The 13607-nt window shown below is 34.5% G+C and overlaps 2 protein-coding genes across 4 annotated transcripts; one reads left to right on the top strand and one right to left on the bottom strand.

Moving 5' to 3' along the window:
- Positions 1-1275: 1275 nt before the first annotated feature.
- Positions 1276-6024, top strand: LOC111782025 (rRNA-processing protein UTP23 homolog). 2 transcript variants are annotated; one of them, XM_023662802.1, is made up of 7 exons: positions 1276-1520; positions 1905-2095; positions 2183-2263; positions 2444-2564; positions 2888-3187; positions 4521-4592; positions 5388-6024. In XM_023662802.1, exons 2-7 carry the CDS (start codon positions 1905-1907, stop codon positions 5469-5471), a joined length of 849 nt encoding a protein of 282 aa, XP_023518570.1. In that variant the 5' UTR covers positions 1276-1520; the 3' UTR covers positions 5472-6024. The 2 variants fall into 2 exon arrangements, with proteins under 2 accessions (XP_023518570.1, XP_023518562.1); XM_023662794.1 differs by having other exon boundaries at positions 5385-6024.
- A 924-nt stretch (positions 6025-6948) lies between these two features.
- On the bottom strand, positions 6949-13397 carry LOC111808530. 2 transcript variants are annotated; one of them, XM_023694590.1, is made up of 10 exons: positions 13124-13397; positions 11863-12258; positions 11625-11764; positions 11318-11431; positions 11025-11108; positions 9808-9958; positions 9210-9352; positions 8993-9116; positions 8205-8874; positions 7959-8101 (listed from the first exon to the last, which is right to left on the bottom strand). In XM_023694590.1, the coding sequence occupies exons 2-10, from the start codon at positions 12178-12180 to the stop codon at positions 8091-8093; spliced, it is 1755 nt and encodes a 584-aa protein (XP_023550358.1). In that variant the 5' UTR covers positions 12181-12258; positions 13124-13397; the 3' UTR covers positions 7959-8090. The 2 variants fall into 2 exon arrangements, with proteins under 2 accessions (XP_023550348.1, XP_023550358.1); XM_023694580.1 differs by having other exon boundaries at positions 6949-8874; positions 13124-13396.
- Between the last annotated feature and the right edge of the window lie 210 nt (positions 13398-13607).

The following is a 13607-nucleotide window of genomic DNA, read 5'->3' as shown; positions in this document are numbered from 1 at the left end:
GATGTCATGGACTTAAATGAAATAAATTATTAAAAATAAAGTTTTAAAATATTTCGTAAATGATGTCATGGACTTAAACGTTTATATAATTCGGTTGTATGGTCTCTACTATATGCTGTCGTATAATGATTGCCTTACATTTACCTAGAGAATAAGAGTAGCTTACATTTACCTAGAGAATAAGAGTAGCACGGGAATATACATTTACCTAGAGAATAAGAGTAGCTTACATTTACCTAGAGAATAAGAGTAGCACGGGAATAAGAGTAGCACGTGACTTGACTTATTGCCTTACCTAGAAAATAGAGAATATTATTGCCTTACCTAGAAAATAGAGAATAAGAGTAGCACGTGACAGAATATTATTGCCTTACCTAGAAAATAGAGAATAAGAGTAGCACGTGACTTGACTTGTTGCCTTGACTTGACTTATTGCCTTACCTAGAAAATAGAGAATAAGAGTAGCACGTGACTTGACTTATTGCCTTACCTAGAAAATAGAAAATACGTGACTTATTGCCTTACCTTTACCTAGAAAATAAGTGACTTATTGCCTTACCTTTACCTAGAAAATAAGAGTAGTATGTGACTTGAGTATATAGAGGCAGGCGGATAAGGATTGTCTTACCTTTACCTAAAAAATAAAAGTAAAATAAAAGTAGCACGTGACTTGAGTATACACAAGCAGTCTTTCATAAAAATGTTTTCTTGAACTCTCTTTTCCAAGCGGGCGTATAAGTACTTGGGCCTGGCCTTCAGCTAGTACAAGCTCATGCTACCGGAGCGAAGGAGGAAAAAGAGTTTGCATAAATCATGACATACATAAATATTGTAATGTACGCATTTGACGTCATCATAATGGAGAAATATCTCTGTGTACATGACATACAAAAATGCATGAGATACTTAGATTTAAATCATGACATAAACTATGATGCACGTCATACATTCGTTCTTTCATAAACATAACTTTCATGAATACATTCGTTCTTTCATAAACATAACTTTCATGAATACATATATGGCTTAGCAATATTACAAAATTTTAAATTTATATTTTTGAATAAATTCTATTTTCATCTCTAAGTTTTAATTTAATTAAATTGATAAAATTAGAAAATTAGGACAAACAAAAAAAAAGACCGTAAAAAATGAAAAAATGAAAAATAAAAATTAATAATAATAATAATAATAGGTAGAGGGCGGAAAAAAAAAGATTATTCTAATTAAAATTAAAATTAAAAGTGAAAATAAAAAAGGAAAATCCAGATGCCCTACTATGGGTTGGGCTAGGATGAACAAGCAACCCGAGGTTTAAGTTTCGGTCATCTCTCTGCTCACTCTCTGATTTATGTTTCTCTCCGCCGCCGCACGCCGGTGACGCCTCCACTGCCACTTTGCTTTCTTCTCTTCTTCTTTGTCTGCTGCAACCGAAGGTTTCCCGGACTAGGCAATACCACGAAAACAGTTGCTGCAATCGAGAATCGCAAGTACCAGAATAAGCTCTCCTTGTTCTCAGGGTATTTTTCCGTTAAATCTCTTCCTAATCTATAGTTTCTTATTTCAATCATGATTTGAGTTTAATCACAGGAAGATATTTATTATACCTGAAGATTACTGATGTTGTAATGCAGTGATTTGTGTTATCTCAAACGTTCATGACAATTAATTTTTCCTATCAGGATTTTTTATTTATTTATGTTAATCTACAATTTTTAATTTGAAGCATGATTTTCATGTACTGGTTTTGTAATGGAGTGATTTTTTGTTAAATCATAGGTTAGTTACAATCAATTTCTTCTAACGTGAATTTTGTTGATCTTAGTGATGGAATGATTTATTCTACCATGTCTTCTTTCATATTGGAACGTATATTTCAATTGTTTTTTTGGTTATATGTTTAGATGAGATTCAAAAAGCAAAAGCGTCATCGGAAAGCTGTGAGATTCTACACTACATGTTTTGGATTCAGGGAGCCGTTTAAAGTCTTGTGTGACGGAACTTTTGTCCACCATCTTCTCTCCAATCAAATATTGCCGGCCGATGCTGCCCTTGCTAAAGTTCTTGGTGGCCGAGTCAAGGTTTTCACCACTAGGTGTGTTTTCTTTATTGAATCAATCATAGTATGTTTCTTCCTACGCCCATTTGACCTGTTGTTTTTCATTATCTCATTGGTTTGCAGATGTGTACTCTTAGAATTGAAGGCCCTTGGTCCATCCTACTCTAAAGCTTTTGAGGCAGCTAGTAATCTGTCTACTGCAAGGTCAGACACGGACTTATCTTATTATTTCCCTTCTTAACTTGAATAGCTTCTTTTCATGATCATCGATTCTTGACTTTGTCATGTTCTTGTGGTATTAGCGTTGGTTGCTATGAGGTAGTGTAATTGTATTTTCTTGTTCAATTCCATCTTTTCTGAGTTGAAATTATATTTTTGCGTCAGATGTGACCATGAGATAAGAAAGCATGCTGTGACATGTATCATGGAGGTGATTGGTAAATCAAATGCGGAGCATTTTTTTGTTGCCACCCAAGATACTGATCTTAAGAAGCAGCTTCAAGAGGTTAGTTTATTTAATGAATTGATCCCAAAATTATTAATTTTCCATTGCATCTATACTCTTTTCGTTTGCTTCAAGAGCTTATTATCTTTTTCCAACTTCCTAGTTATGAAATGTTTCTAGTTTCTACCTTTTTAACATATGCACTTGGTTAGAAGTTATCTTGGAAGTCTAACTATGTATGTTTGGACTGGTATTTTTGTTATTGTTGGCCATTATTTTTTATTATGTTTAGATTGACTTATCCATGCCTGCTTGTATGGATGGTTTTCTGAAGGGCTGAAATCTTAAACTTGCTTGCTTAATTCTTTTGTATACGTTTGCAGATACCTGGGGTCCCACTTATATTTGGTTTGAGAAATGCACTTTTCATGGAGCAACCAACTGCCTTGGAACGCCAATTTGTTAAATCTTCGGAAGAAAAAAGATCGCATATTTCTGAGGTCGAACTTAATTTGTTACGGAAAGTAACGAAGGACGACGAAGAGGAAACTGAGAAAACTAACGAAGATGGAGATCTGGTAGACAAAATTTCAGAGATGCAGGTTTTGGAAAAGAAAAAGAAAAAGAAAGGAAATTTAAATGATTTGAAGGATAGACCTCAATTTAAGAGAAAGAAAACAAAGGTATTTTTCCATGATAACATTTTCTCTTTATTGTAGACTTGGTTTTGTGCTTCATTTTTGCATTATTACTAACTTGTAACTTTGATGTTTTGGTCCTATCTTGAGCTTTCTATATTAAAATGCCGTGGAAGGAATAGTCTGTAGTTCTTATATTATTTTTTAGGGGAGTGCATTGGACCCTAGTCTGTTTTCTAAAGGAATTGCACAGAAGAATTTTCGTTCGACTATGAATGCATGTTTTGAGGATGAGTTTACTGATTTTCTTTCTTTTTTAGGGACTTTTCTGCTTATTGGCTCTTGGTGGGTTCATAGTTATAAATAATTTTTTGTAATGACCTAATTGCGTTTATATTCTGATTGATTTATTATTATTATTATTATTATTATTATTATTATATTATTATTATTTTGCAATTGCGTCCTTTGGGAGGGTATTCTCTTTTCACCTGCCCCTAAGTTGTTGTATTTCCTCTGATTTTGCCCAATACATTTTATGTTGATTGTATATAGAAAGCAACTCTTCTGACTCTTAATTCATTCCGACACTTGCAGATGATAAGAAAGTAATTTAAGATACAAAGCCAAGATTTTTTTTTTTTTTATCACATTAATGAAAACTTATGTTTTCCTTCTTGACATGTACATTTTCATTTGATCCTTCCTATTTTCAATTGCATGCATGCTCTAGGATTTTCTAGTCACTTGACTAGAGTTATCGGATAAGAGATAAGCTGGTTTTTTGTGAAATTCCTTTCAGCTATTTTGATTGCAATGTTCGATGCTGAAGGATTTCATAGTGATGTTTGTTATTTAATAAATGTGCAGTGAGGGGGGTGTACATGGGTTGAGTTGGGAAAACTTTTTGGACCAACCTAAAATTTTGGGTTGGTTGGGTTGGTGGGCAATCTGAATAATCTTAAAAGTAGGATAAGTTGTGTTGGGTTGTAACCCTATTTTCGGGTTCCCAAACAAACAAAAATGTCAACCTGCAAATTGACTCGAAGTTTCAGTTTTCTAAAAACTCAACCCAACCCAAATCAGAAACAAATCTAATCTAACCCAACTTTTACGGTTTGGGTTGGGTAGTCTAGGTTGGTTGGGTTCTTGGATCATATGAACACTCCTACAATGAAGCACTGCTATTTATTATTTATATTTATGGTGTCATTCTTTTTTTTTTTNTTTTTTTTTTTTTTTTTTTTTTTCTTTTTCTACATAACACTATTCAGGGTACCATTCTGTTGCTGCTCTTAGTTATTATATGATGATTATATTGATCGGTCAGACCAAGTTTCTTAATCACTTTCATTTTCTATTCTCTCCACAAAAGCAGGGTCCAAACCCTCTTTCGTGTCTGAAGAAGAAGAAAAAGGTCGATCCAAACCAACATCCAGTTTCAGAGAAGGTAGTTTGCATCTTCTATAATTTCAAATTATTGTTGCATGATTGCATTGCACTTCATTCTGTTTTTTGTATTATTATTATTTGATAGGATTCAATAATTCATTGAATGAAATGAAAACCAATGGAAAACAAATGGGAGATAAGATGCTATTCGATTGGGCGAAGGAAGCTAAGAATTGGGAACATAAGTCGTAACTGAAATTTGTTGAGTTATATTATTTTCTTACTTATGTCTGTCCTTAAACTAGTATAGTATGAATAATACCATTTCTAGTCCTTAAGCTTAGAAAAAAAAACCATTTTTCGATTTAATACCCAGCCAATACTTATTAAAAGCAAAAGAAACTCAAGAAATAAAATTCCTGTCTAAACCAAAAAAAAAAAAAAAAAAAAAAAAAAACGGTAAGAATCAAAGTGATTACCTCTTGAAGTCTAGGAACTATAATTTACATTTTGAAGCTTAAAGACAAAAAGAAAAAAAGGGGAAGTTCGAAGGCAAAACGATCACTTCGAAAGCTTCGGGACTAAAATAGAAGAAGTTTGAAAGTCTAGAGATTAGTCTGAAATATTCTTGAAAATTCATGTCCCAATCCAAGGAAATCATCTTCAAGTATGCTTTTCTTTTGTTTTTTCATCATGAGATAGCATGAAAACAAACTGTTACTTTTTCTTTAATTACATCTTACTTCCTAACCACAATATAATTATCTTCTATGCATTTTATTTCAATGCTTTGTCTTAATACCTATTTGTGCTTCTGGGTCATGATTGAATTTTCTATCTTATGCTGCAGAAGGCTGATGATAATACTACTAAAAGGACTCGTAAACGAAAACGGGCACGAAAGGCCAAAACAACTGCAGAGACGGGAGCGCCATAGTTTGTAGTCATCTGATTTGGCTTTGGTAATTTGGTGCTTTGTGGTAAATGGTAGAATGATTTGGTTTTAACGTTTAGAATGCATCCCTAGCAAGAGGATTAGAAGTCTGAAATTAGATGGGAGTTATGGGTGTTCCCTCACGAAGGTGTAGCTTCCATAGATAAGAAAATTGTATTATGATAAAACCCGTTGCCAACCTAAGCTATAGAGATACAATTTTTTATTTTCACATGTAGTTGATACTGGTCAATATTTTTCTGTTCTTGCATAGGAAATTGATTCTTTGAACCTCAACGAGACCAGCTGAAAGCGAAAATGGATTGTTTCACCTTGTGAGGCGATTTCTACCTTTTTTTTTTGCTATTTATTTTAATAGAGGTGTGTTTAAGCTAGACAGCTTTTAGGGGCTTTTGCTCCTTTGGGTGAACTTGGATTTAGATTTAGATGTGGTTTTAGTAGTTGATGAACAAATTTATTTGTCCATGTGTTTTTGTAAAAGAATCGATCAGGATTTGCTATTGCAGTTGCATACATTGATTGAAACTCCTTAAGAGATCTCGTAAAGCAAAATTTTGTTCGCTTGCAATTTTGTAGAGACAATTTTGTTGATGTTTGAAATTTACGACATGGACGTGTTATTCATGATCCTTACAAAAGGCCTTTTTGATTTAATGTTTAGGGAGAGGTATGACTATATAAAACAAATGTATTAGATAATTTACACGAAGCATTGTAGTAAATAACATTAACATAAACCTGTATGTCTCTTTTAAGTATTTTTTGCTTTTTTTTGTCGACATGAGATGTTAAAAGTAAAACATATCAAGTTGCTGTCCTTTCTTCAATGTTCTTTTTTTTTTGTAAGAACTTAATTTTTTTTAGAACATTCTATCTCAAGAATTTCTTAAAATATTTCTTTCTAGATAATTTTCATTTTTTTAATTTCCAATATAATTTCTATATTATAAAAAGTCAAAACATCTCAATTAACCTAATAACATTTCATAGAAAAATACATACTTTCTAGAAATTTGAATTTCAATATTTTCAGGGTTGGAGGAAGATAATATAATCCCCATCACCAGTTATGTTTTTATGAGAGAAAAATCTTTTGAAGAAAGAAAATAATTTCTTGTTTAAATGACCATGCTATGTAACATTCGAGCTAAGTCTTCGTAAGTAAGATGAATATTTCTAACCACGGTAGAATAAGAGAACATTGTGTTTGAAATTCAATTTAAATAAATAAGTATATCAACAGCGATATCACTCAAATCTCGATGCCTTGCTCGCATTTCAATACCAATACATGTTGCCAACCTCTAAACATAGTTCAAATAGGATTTAGTGTCTCTTCCTAATGGATAGTATGTTTGAATTCTCCCCTCATTTGTAAATGTTATCTTCAGAAAAGAAAAAAGAAATATACCATCCCTCTCAAACTAAGCAAACCATAACTCAGCAGAGCAGCAATCAGTGTCCTCAGAAAAATAATCAACAACTTAATAAACCACAGATCAAAGCAAACAATCAGGAGAATCATCCCTTTTAAGCATTGGCCTCATAGATGGCTTTGTAGCCTCCAAAATTATTGAAATCATCTTTCTAAGCAACAGAACAGATAGAAGAACTAAGAATAAATGAACAAGCTACAAAAATTTACCTTACCAGGAACAATCATTTTGACCTGGATCTTTCCATCGCTTCAAAATTTCTTCTTCCTTCCAGCTGCTCATCTAACATCTAAATATGTACATGGTGTTGGTTGCTTCTCTTCCTGTATGAATTGGGTATATATAGCAGTCTACCATCTTGTATTACACAAAACCAGCTCTCATTGAAACATCCACGACGTTTTCTTTTTTGTCCCTTATAGGGAAACAAAATGGCCACAGATTTCTCCTCATTGATTCCATGATCTCAAGTATGGTTTCTCCATTGGATCAGTCAAATTGGAATTCTGATGCCTCATGCCTACCCAGTTCATACCCTGGGATGGTATTTCATGCCCTCCCAAGTAGTCGAGTGAGTTTGATACTTTTGGTAGAACGTTACCGATCATGGGATTTCCTTCGTGCAACATTCCATGGTTCCTTGGGGAAATGAATTGTCTGTTCGAGCCCATTGAATGAAAAGGGGAACAGAATTGACTACCTTGAGATAGAACACTGAATAAGGTTTGATCTGTGCTGCTGTTTCCACTGCCAATATTCTGATTTGGGACTATGACACCATCTGACCCCGTAGTAAACCCTCCACGGACTTGATGCTCTCCCGGAAACCAATTATCGCCTAATAAACTTCCAGCATTCATGGTATGAGAATGGATATGAGTAGACATGGGAACCGAGTTCACCGTCCAGTCCTGCATTACAGATGAGGGTAACTGTTGCTGTGTTGGGATTATATACTTGTTGCCTTCAGGATAAATGTTTTCAGGAACACCATGTTGCAAGTAAACTTGCTTGTCTTCCTTTCTTCTTTGCTGCAAAGGCACGGATAAATCTGGTTGCTCCTGGAAATGTCTAGAATATCGATTCTCTTCTATCAAGTCGTGGTTCGATGGCTGGAAATCTAAACCCGAGTGCCTCTCCTCACGATGGAAGGACAGAGGAGCTGCTACTCCCCGTCTGTTAAACACGGAATGAAGTAACTCATCCTTACCTTGATTTTCATAACTAAGGGTGTCATTGTCAGAATGTCTATGTAACATATGTTTTCCAATAACTTTACCTTGGTTTCCATAAGAACAAAAGGTGCTATCGTCTGATCCGCTATGTAACAAAATATTTCCAATATCTCGGCCATGCGAATCACGTTCCACAAAAGTGCCATTATCCAATTGTCTAGGCAACAAAATTTTCCCAATATCCAGACCATGTAAGCCAGATTTCACAGAAGAGCCGTCATCTGATTGTCTTGGCAACAAACTTTTAGCAATACCTCTGGCAGGCATGTCAGGTTCAACATTGAAAACGTTTGTTTTTCGCTCTTCATCAGCATGAGAATTTGCAAGAGACAAAACACTAATAGATGTTGCATAATCATGGCTGGTAGCAGAGCTGTGGTAATTCTTTGGCATGCTTGGTTCTGGGTGAACATCACCAATAGAATGTAAGGACTCTCCCTGACTGGCTGAGCATTCTATAGCATTCCTGTTTCTTGATATTCCAGATTCTTCAAGATGAGCATCACCAGAATTTGGGGTGTCGTGGTTTTCAGAATCAGAATTTCTGTAGGTCTCCAGCCCACCATTGACCTGCTTTGAGGATTGACAACTTTGGGAACCAGAAATTGATTTTTCAATAGGTTCATTCCTTGTTTCTTCCCTATCCATTTGATCTGTTTCTTCAGTATCCATTTGGTCTCGAAGCATGCTATCATGGCTTTCAGTGTCCACATCCTAGCAAAACGAGTACAGGTAATATGAACTAGCAAGACTGCATACAACGATGACCAAACACTTGAACAAAGAGAGGAAAATAAATGAGAGAGAAGAAAGAAGCAGAATTGTTAAGCACCATCAGCAATTTTTGCCTGTCGTTCAGATCTTGCTCCAAGGCCTTGGTTACTTTCCGTCTCTGTAAACGAGTCTCTCTCCAATTTGCATATGCAACTGGGAGATGAACTTTTGATAATTGCACCCTATGCAAAGAAAGAAACTATTAAATGAGGGAGACAGAATGAAACATTCAATTTGGTATAACAATAAATACGTTACTTCACATATGCTCTCACCAGTGCTCATGCAACTTCTTTCGTTCTTCCTCTACAAATACTTCATATGGTTGTACATTAAAAGCTTCCATGTCACCTAAAACTTGGTCAAGGGATCCAGATTGCTTCATGTTCTTCACGAGGTCAAGCTGCTTCTTGCTAATCTGAAGTGTGTGAACAAGAAATTGACATCAAATCACGCCCAAGTACCAAAACTTGTCCCTCTTGTCAAAAGGAGAAAAATTCATAAAAAGAAAATAACCAGATTTTCATGAAGTCTGTTAAACCATAACTTTTAATCATCAACATAACAGAAATGTGTTATAACTATGTTTTGGGCACTTTAATAAATGTTTTGGGCATTTATAAAAGTCCAACATCCTATAGACTTTATTTCCCTCTTAATGTTTTGGGCATTTTAATACTTTTTTATGAGAAACGAAGCTTTGAATTAATGAAAGAAAATAAAAAACTAACACATATAAATGGAGAATAATTACAGAACTCCTAAGACAAAAGCTCCAAGGAGAGAAACCCAAACATAGTATTATCCCAAAACTCCCAATGATATTATTCTATTCATTTCAAGCAAAATGAAAGAAATAAAAAAGCACCTAACCTTGAAATATGACATATATTTGGAACCATCACTACACTGGATGTTGCGCTTTTGTAGCTTGACCTCAGGTCTAGTTCCCACATTAAGCATATCATCTATAGGAGTTGATGAAGTTCTGCATCTTTTTTGCTTGTATTCTCGACTGCACAACCTGTTTTTAGACCAGAATAGTGCACACCCTGTTAATCATAAAAACTAATAAATAGTCGACAGAACACATCCTGTTAATCATAAAAACTAATAAACAGTCAACAGAACAAAACGCATATTTAATATAGAGAAATTGCCTCTCAAATAGAGATTACAAAGAAAAACATGATGTGCACCTATACAACCTATTCACAACTGATAGCAGAAAAACATCGTGATACCTTGAAGAAACTATCCCTAACTAAAAGGAACGATGGATAAACCATACAAGCGTCCACTAATCTCATATGAAGAACCACAAACAGATTCATTCCTTCAGAATTCATAAACACCAGCCTATATAAAGAATGGATCAATATGCCTCATGCATATTCCAGAATGCCAAGCTAAATTACCGTTCGGAAAGTACTCTACCCTTCATGAATGAAGTCTGTTATCACTGCTACATGCTTTCTCCTCTGCAGCCCATGAACCAGACTCTGATGTAGCTATCGCATTATCCTTGTGATAGTCAAATCTGGACTCATTCACTTGGGTGGAGACTCTCCTTTCTGCATTTCTTGACCTGCTTAAAGTGCATTTTGAATTCTGAATTTTTTTCGTTTTCTTTCCTGATCAAATAAAAAACCACACCAGCCTATTTTGAATTCTGAATTTTTTTCGTTTGACAAGAAATACTTTGGCATTCTGTTTAAATGGATACAATTGGCAGGCAGGATCCAAATTAAAATATTTACTAATTAACTTCTTTCCATTCCAAGATTTATTATTGAATGCTAACCTTGACCATCAATCAAAAAATCAAGAAATGTGCGGACGACTGAAAAGAAATCAACAGTATGTTTTAAAAATTGGTCATTTATAAGCAATAACCGCTAAAGTGTAATGCAATTGAAAATAATCGGGAGAACAATTAAAGAGATGAAGCAATTCTATATGCCAGCTACCAGCTTTAAATATCCTTCATTACAACAATATGCAGAATATTGTCCAAGCTGATGTTCAAACTCTATCAGTGCAAAAGGTCCAAAATTATGAGTTTGAAAGAAGAAAAAAGAAAAGGTAACCTCCATGTTGGATGTATGATTTCCTTCTCTGGATCTTTGCAGTTTGCACATCGATCCTTCAGTTTCTGCAGATATTCAATCATACTGCCACAAGTAGGAACCAGTATTAGCAACAACATGCTTCAGTTTATAGTAAACACCATTGAAAGGCGTACAGAAAATAGAGATATTTCAATAGTTAAGAATAAATTGTTGAAATCATAGTGATATTTCAAATAGTTAAGAATACAGTGCTGAAATCATAAAGTTAAAAATGGCAATTTTACAGATTGAACATTCAGTACACTTCTTACTTGTTATGATACTTCTGTAACTCACAGGAATACGACTTTTTAGCTGTCATTAAACACTGTTCATCTTGAAGAACTGCATCGGGGTGCAGGGCACCAGAGCAAAGTGAAGACTCCCTGCAAGACATATTTTGATAAACAACAGTTACTTCATAGCCATCAAGATCCCTCCAATTAAAGCTGTTGTCCATTTGTGCATTAGGCTGTCCCAGCCCAGTTGATGGTATTATTTATTTATTTTTTTTAATGGAAGTGTTTGTTTGTTATTTATAAAATAAAAAAGAAGAAGAAGAAAGAAAGAAAAACTCGCCATTTAACAAGGGAATTTCCAAAGTGAAAATTATCCCCAGAAAACAATGCTTCCATCACATCAGTTTCATTTTCTTGTTCTTCAGGAAGAAACCTCCTCAGATCGTTTCTCTCATTTTCTGAAAGATGTGTCTGCCAAACCTGAAATAAATTCAAGGCCAAATGAATAAAAAGAAATACAGAAGGGAAAGCGATACTTCGATACAAATAACAAGGCCTGACCGCAAAAATATTGCTACCTCAAGTGAAAGGACTTCTGATAAATTTTTCAACTCAAAAATCTCACGAGGAACATCAAAAACGTCAGCTAAGATACTGTGTTTATTGGAAACTGAATCAAGAAATGGTCTTAATTTTCTCCAACTTATGCCAACTTGTTCCCTTTTAGAAACAACTCTTCTTTTACTCCCATCCCATACCAGAGTAATATGGGATCTCAAGTTTGCATCACTGTGCGGCAATGCAAAATTCTTTTTTCTAACTCTATATGAATCCCTCGTACTGTGACTGACTACACTGGCAGAACTCAATTTTTTTCTCCGTTGATTGGCCGCCATTAATCAAGTATCAGAACAAGTTGCAGGAAGACAACATACTAGCACATAGATAGTGCAGCTACGACTTTTATGAGAGGCCTGAAAAATGAATCAACTAGTGAACCTTTCAATACTGTAGAATCATCAAGCCTAAGTTAATTTCAGGGATGGGGCTTCAAAATCCTTCCCAAGATCAAACTATTCTTTAACTAGTAACTGGCATAACATCCCATGTCATAGAGAGAACATATTACAGCCATATACAATCTTAAGTAGAGAAACATAAACTCAATTGAAAACATTTTTTAAAATGTCGTTTATTGATCAAATGTAACATCCAATTTCAGGCAGCCAATTAGCCCTCTAAATTTTCAATTTTATTTCACAGATTAGATGATCACTAGCATACCATATTTTTAAAATATCAAAAATGAAAAGTGATAAACCTTTTATTCTCATCGTAGCACATGTCAATCAAAATGGTTATATTACAAACAAGCATTGAATTCATACCAAGTACAGAAAACCTCACTTGAACAATCATGGGGAAAAACTTTAAGAAAAAACATGGATTTAACAGTTCGAAGAACAAAAAATAATCTATTCAAAATGCAATTCTCAGTAGCCTTCAACCTCCATTGACAAACAATACACAAACCATGAATCAATATTCCTAATAACAACAATACATAAACACCACCAATCAAACCCATCAAAAAATAACCTAGCAAATTACAAACCAAAAGCCTTCTTCCTCCTCTTCATAAAAAAACAACAACAACAACAACAAAGCCTCAGCCTACAACCAAAAACAAATTCCACACCAATAGAAAAACAAAGAGGTCGCATTAAGAGTCAGAGCAATGCAACTAGAGGAAAAACAAGAAAAAGAAACACTCACTAGAATTAAAACAAAAAACCCCACAGTCGGAGCAACAGAAAGAAACATAAAGATTGAGAAAACCTTGAATATTCTCAAAACGAAGCTCCTATCGCCGCAAAAACATGGAAAAGTGCAAGAAACCGCAGTGAAGAATGGATGAGAATTCTGAAACAAAACGATAGAAAAGTGTAATCGATGAAAAGAAGAAGTAGAGCGGAAGCGTGAACGAGTGAGAGATAGGGTTTTGGGTTATCCAGAATATTGCGGAAGCTGAACTGCGAGAGATAGAGAGAGGCACTGAAACAGAGACCCAATGGCCATTGAAAGAAGAGAGAGATGCAGACGTTGTTCGGAACCGTTAAACTCGTGTGTATTTTACTTTTCGGCTCGGCTCGGCTCGGCTCACTAATAATTTTTCTTCACATCCGGAAAATAGTTTACCATTCCATCCTTCAAATATAATAAATATTAAAAAATATTTATTATTTATAATAATTTACCATTCCATCCTTCAAATATAATAAATATTAAAAAAAATTTATTATTTATAATAATTTACCATTCC

This window comes from Cucurbita pepo, chromosome LG01 (genome assembly GCF_002806865.2).
Source record: "Cucurbita pepo subsp. pepo cultivar mu-cu-16 chromosome LG01, ASM280686v2, whole genome shotgun sequence".
NCBI classification, from domain to species: domain Eukaryota; kingdom Viridiplantae; phylum Streptophyta; class Magnoliopsida; order Cucurbitales; family Cucurbitaceae; genus Cucurbita; species Cucurbita pepo.
Note: the sequence above shows the minus strand (reverse complement) of the source record. Positions and strands in the feature narration are given on the sequence as shown.

What these genes read in the sequence shown, in the direction of transcription:
- LOC111782025 (XM_023662794.1), top strand. Translation starts at nt 1,905, where the DNA reads ATGAGATTCAAAAAGCAAAAGCGTCATCGGAAAGCTGTGAGATTCTAC. An exon ending in TTAAGAGAAAGAAAACAAAG is followed by an intron (nt 3,188 to 4,520) that starts GTATTTTTCCAT and finishes CCACAAAAGCAG; the next exon opens with GGTCCAAACCCTCTTTCGTG. An exon ending in AACATCCAGTTTCAGAGAAG is followed by an intron (nt 4,593 to 5,384) that starts GTAGTTTGCATC and finishes CTTATGCTGCAG; the next exon opens with AAGGCTGATGATAATACTAC.
- LOC111808530 (XM_023694580.1), bottom strand. Translation starts at nt 12,180, where the DNA reads ATGGCGGCCAATCAACGGAGAAAAAAATTGAGTTCTGCCAGTGTAGTC. An exon ending in AATATATGTCATATTTCAAG is followed by an intron (nt 9,353 to 9,807) that starts GTTAGGTGCTTT and finishes CACACACTTCAG; the next exon opens with ATTAGCAAGAAGCAGCTTGA. An exon ending in AAGAAGTTGCATGAGCACTG is followed by an intron (nt 9,117 to 9,209) that starts GTGAGAGCATAT and finishes TTCTTTGCATAG; the next exon opens with GGTGCAATTATCAAAAGTTC.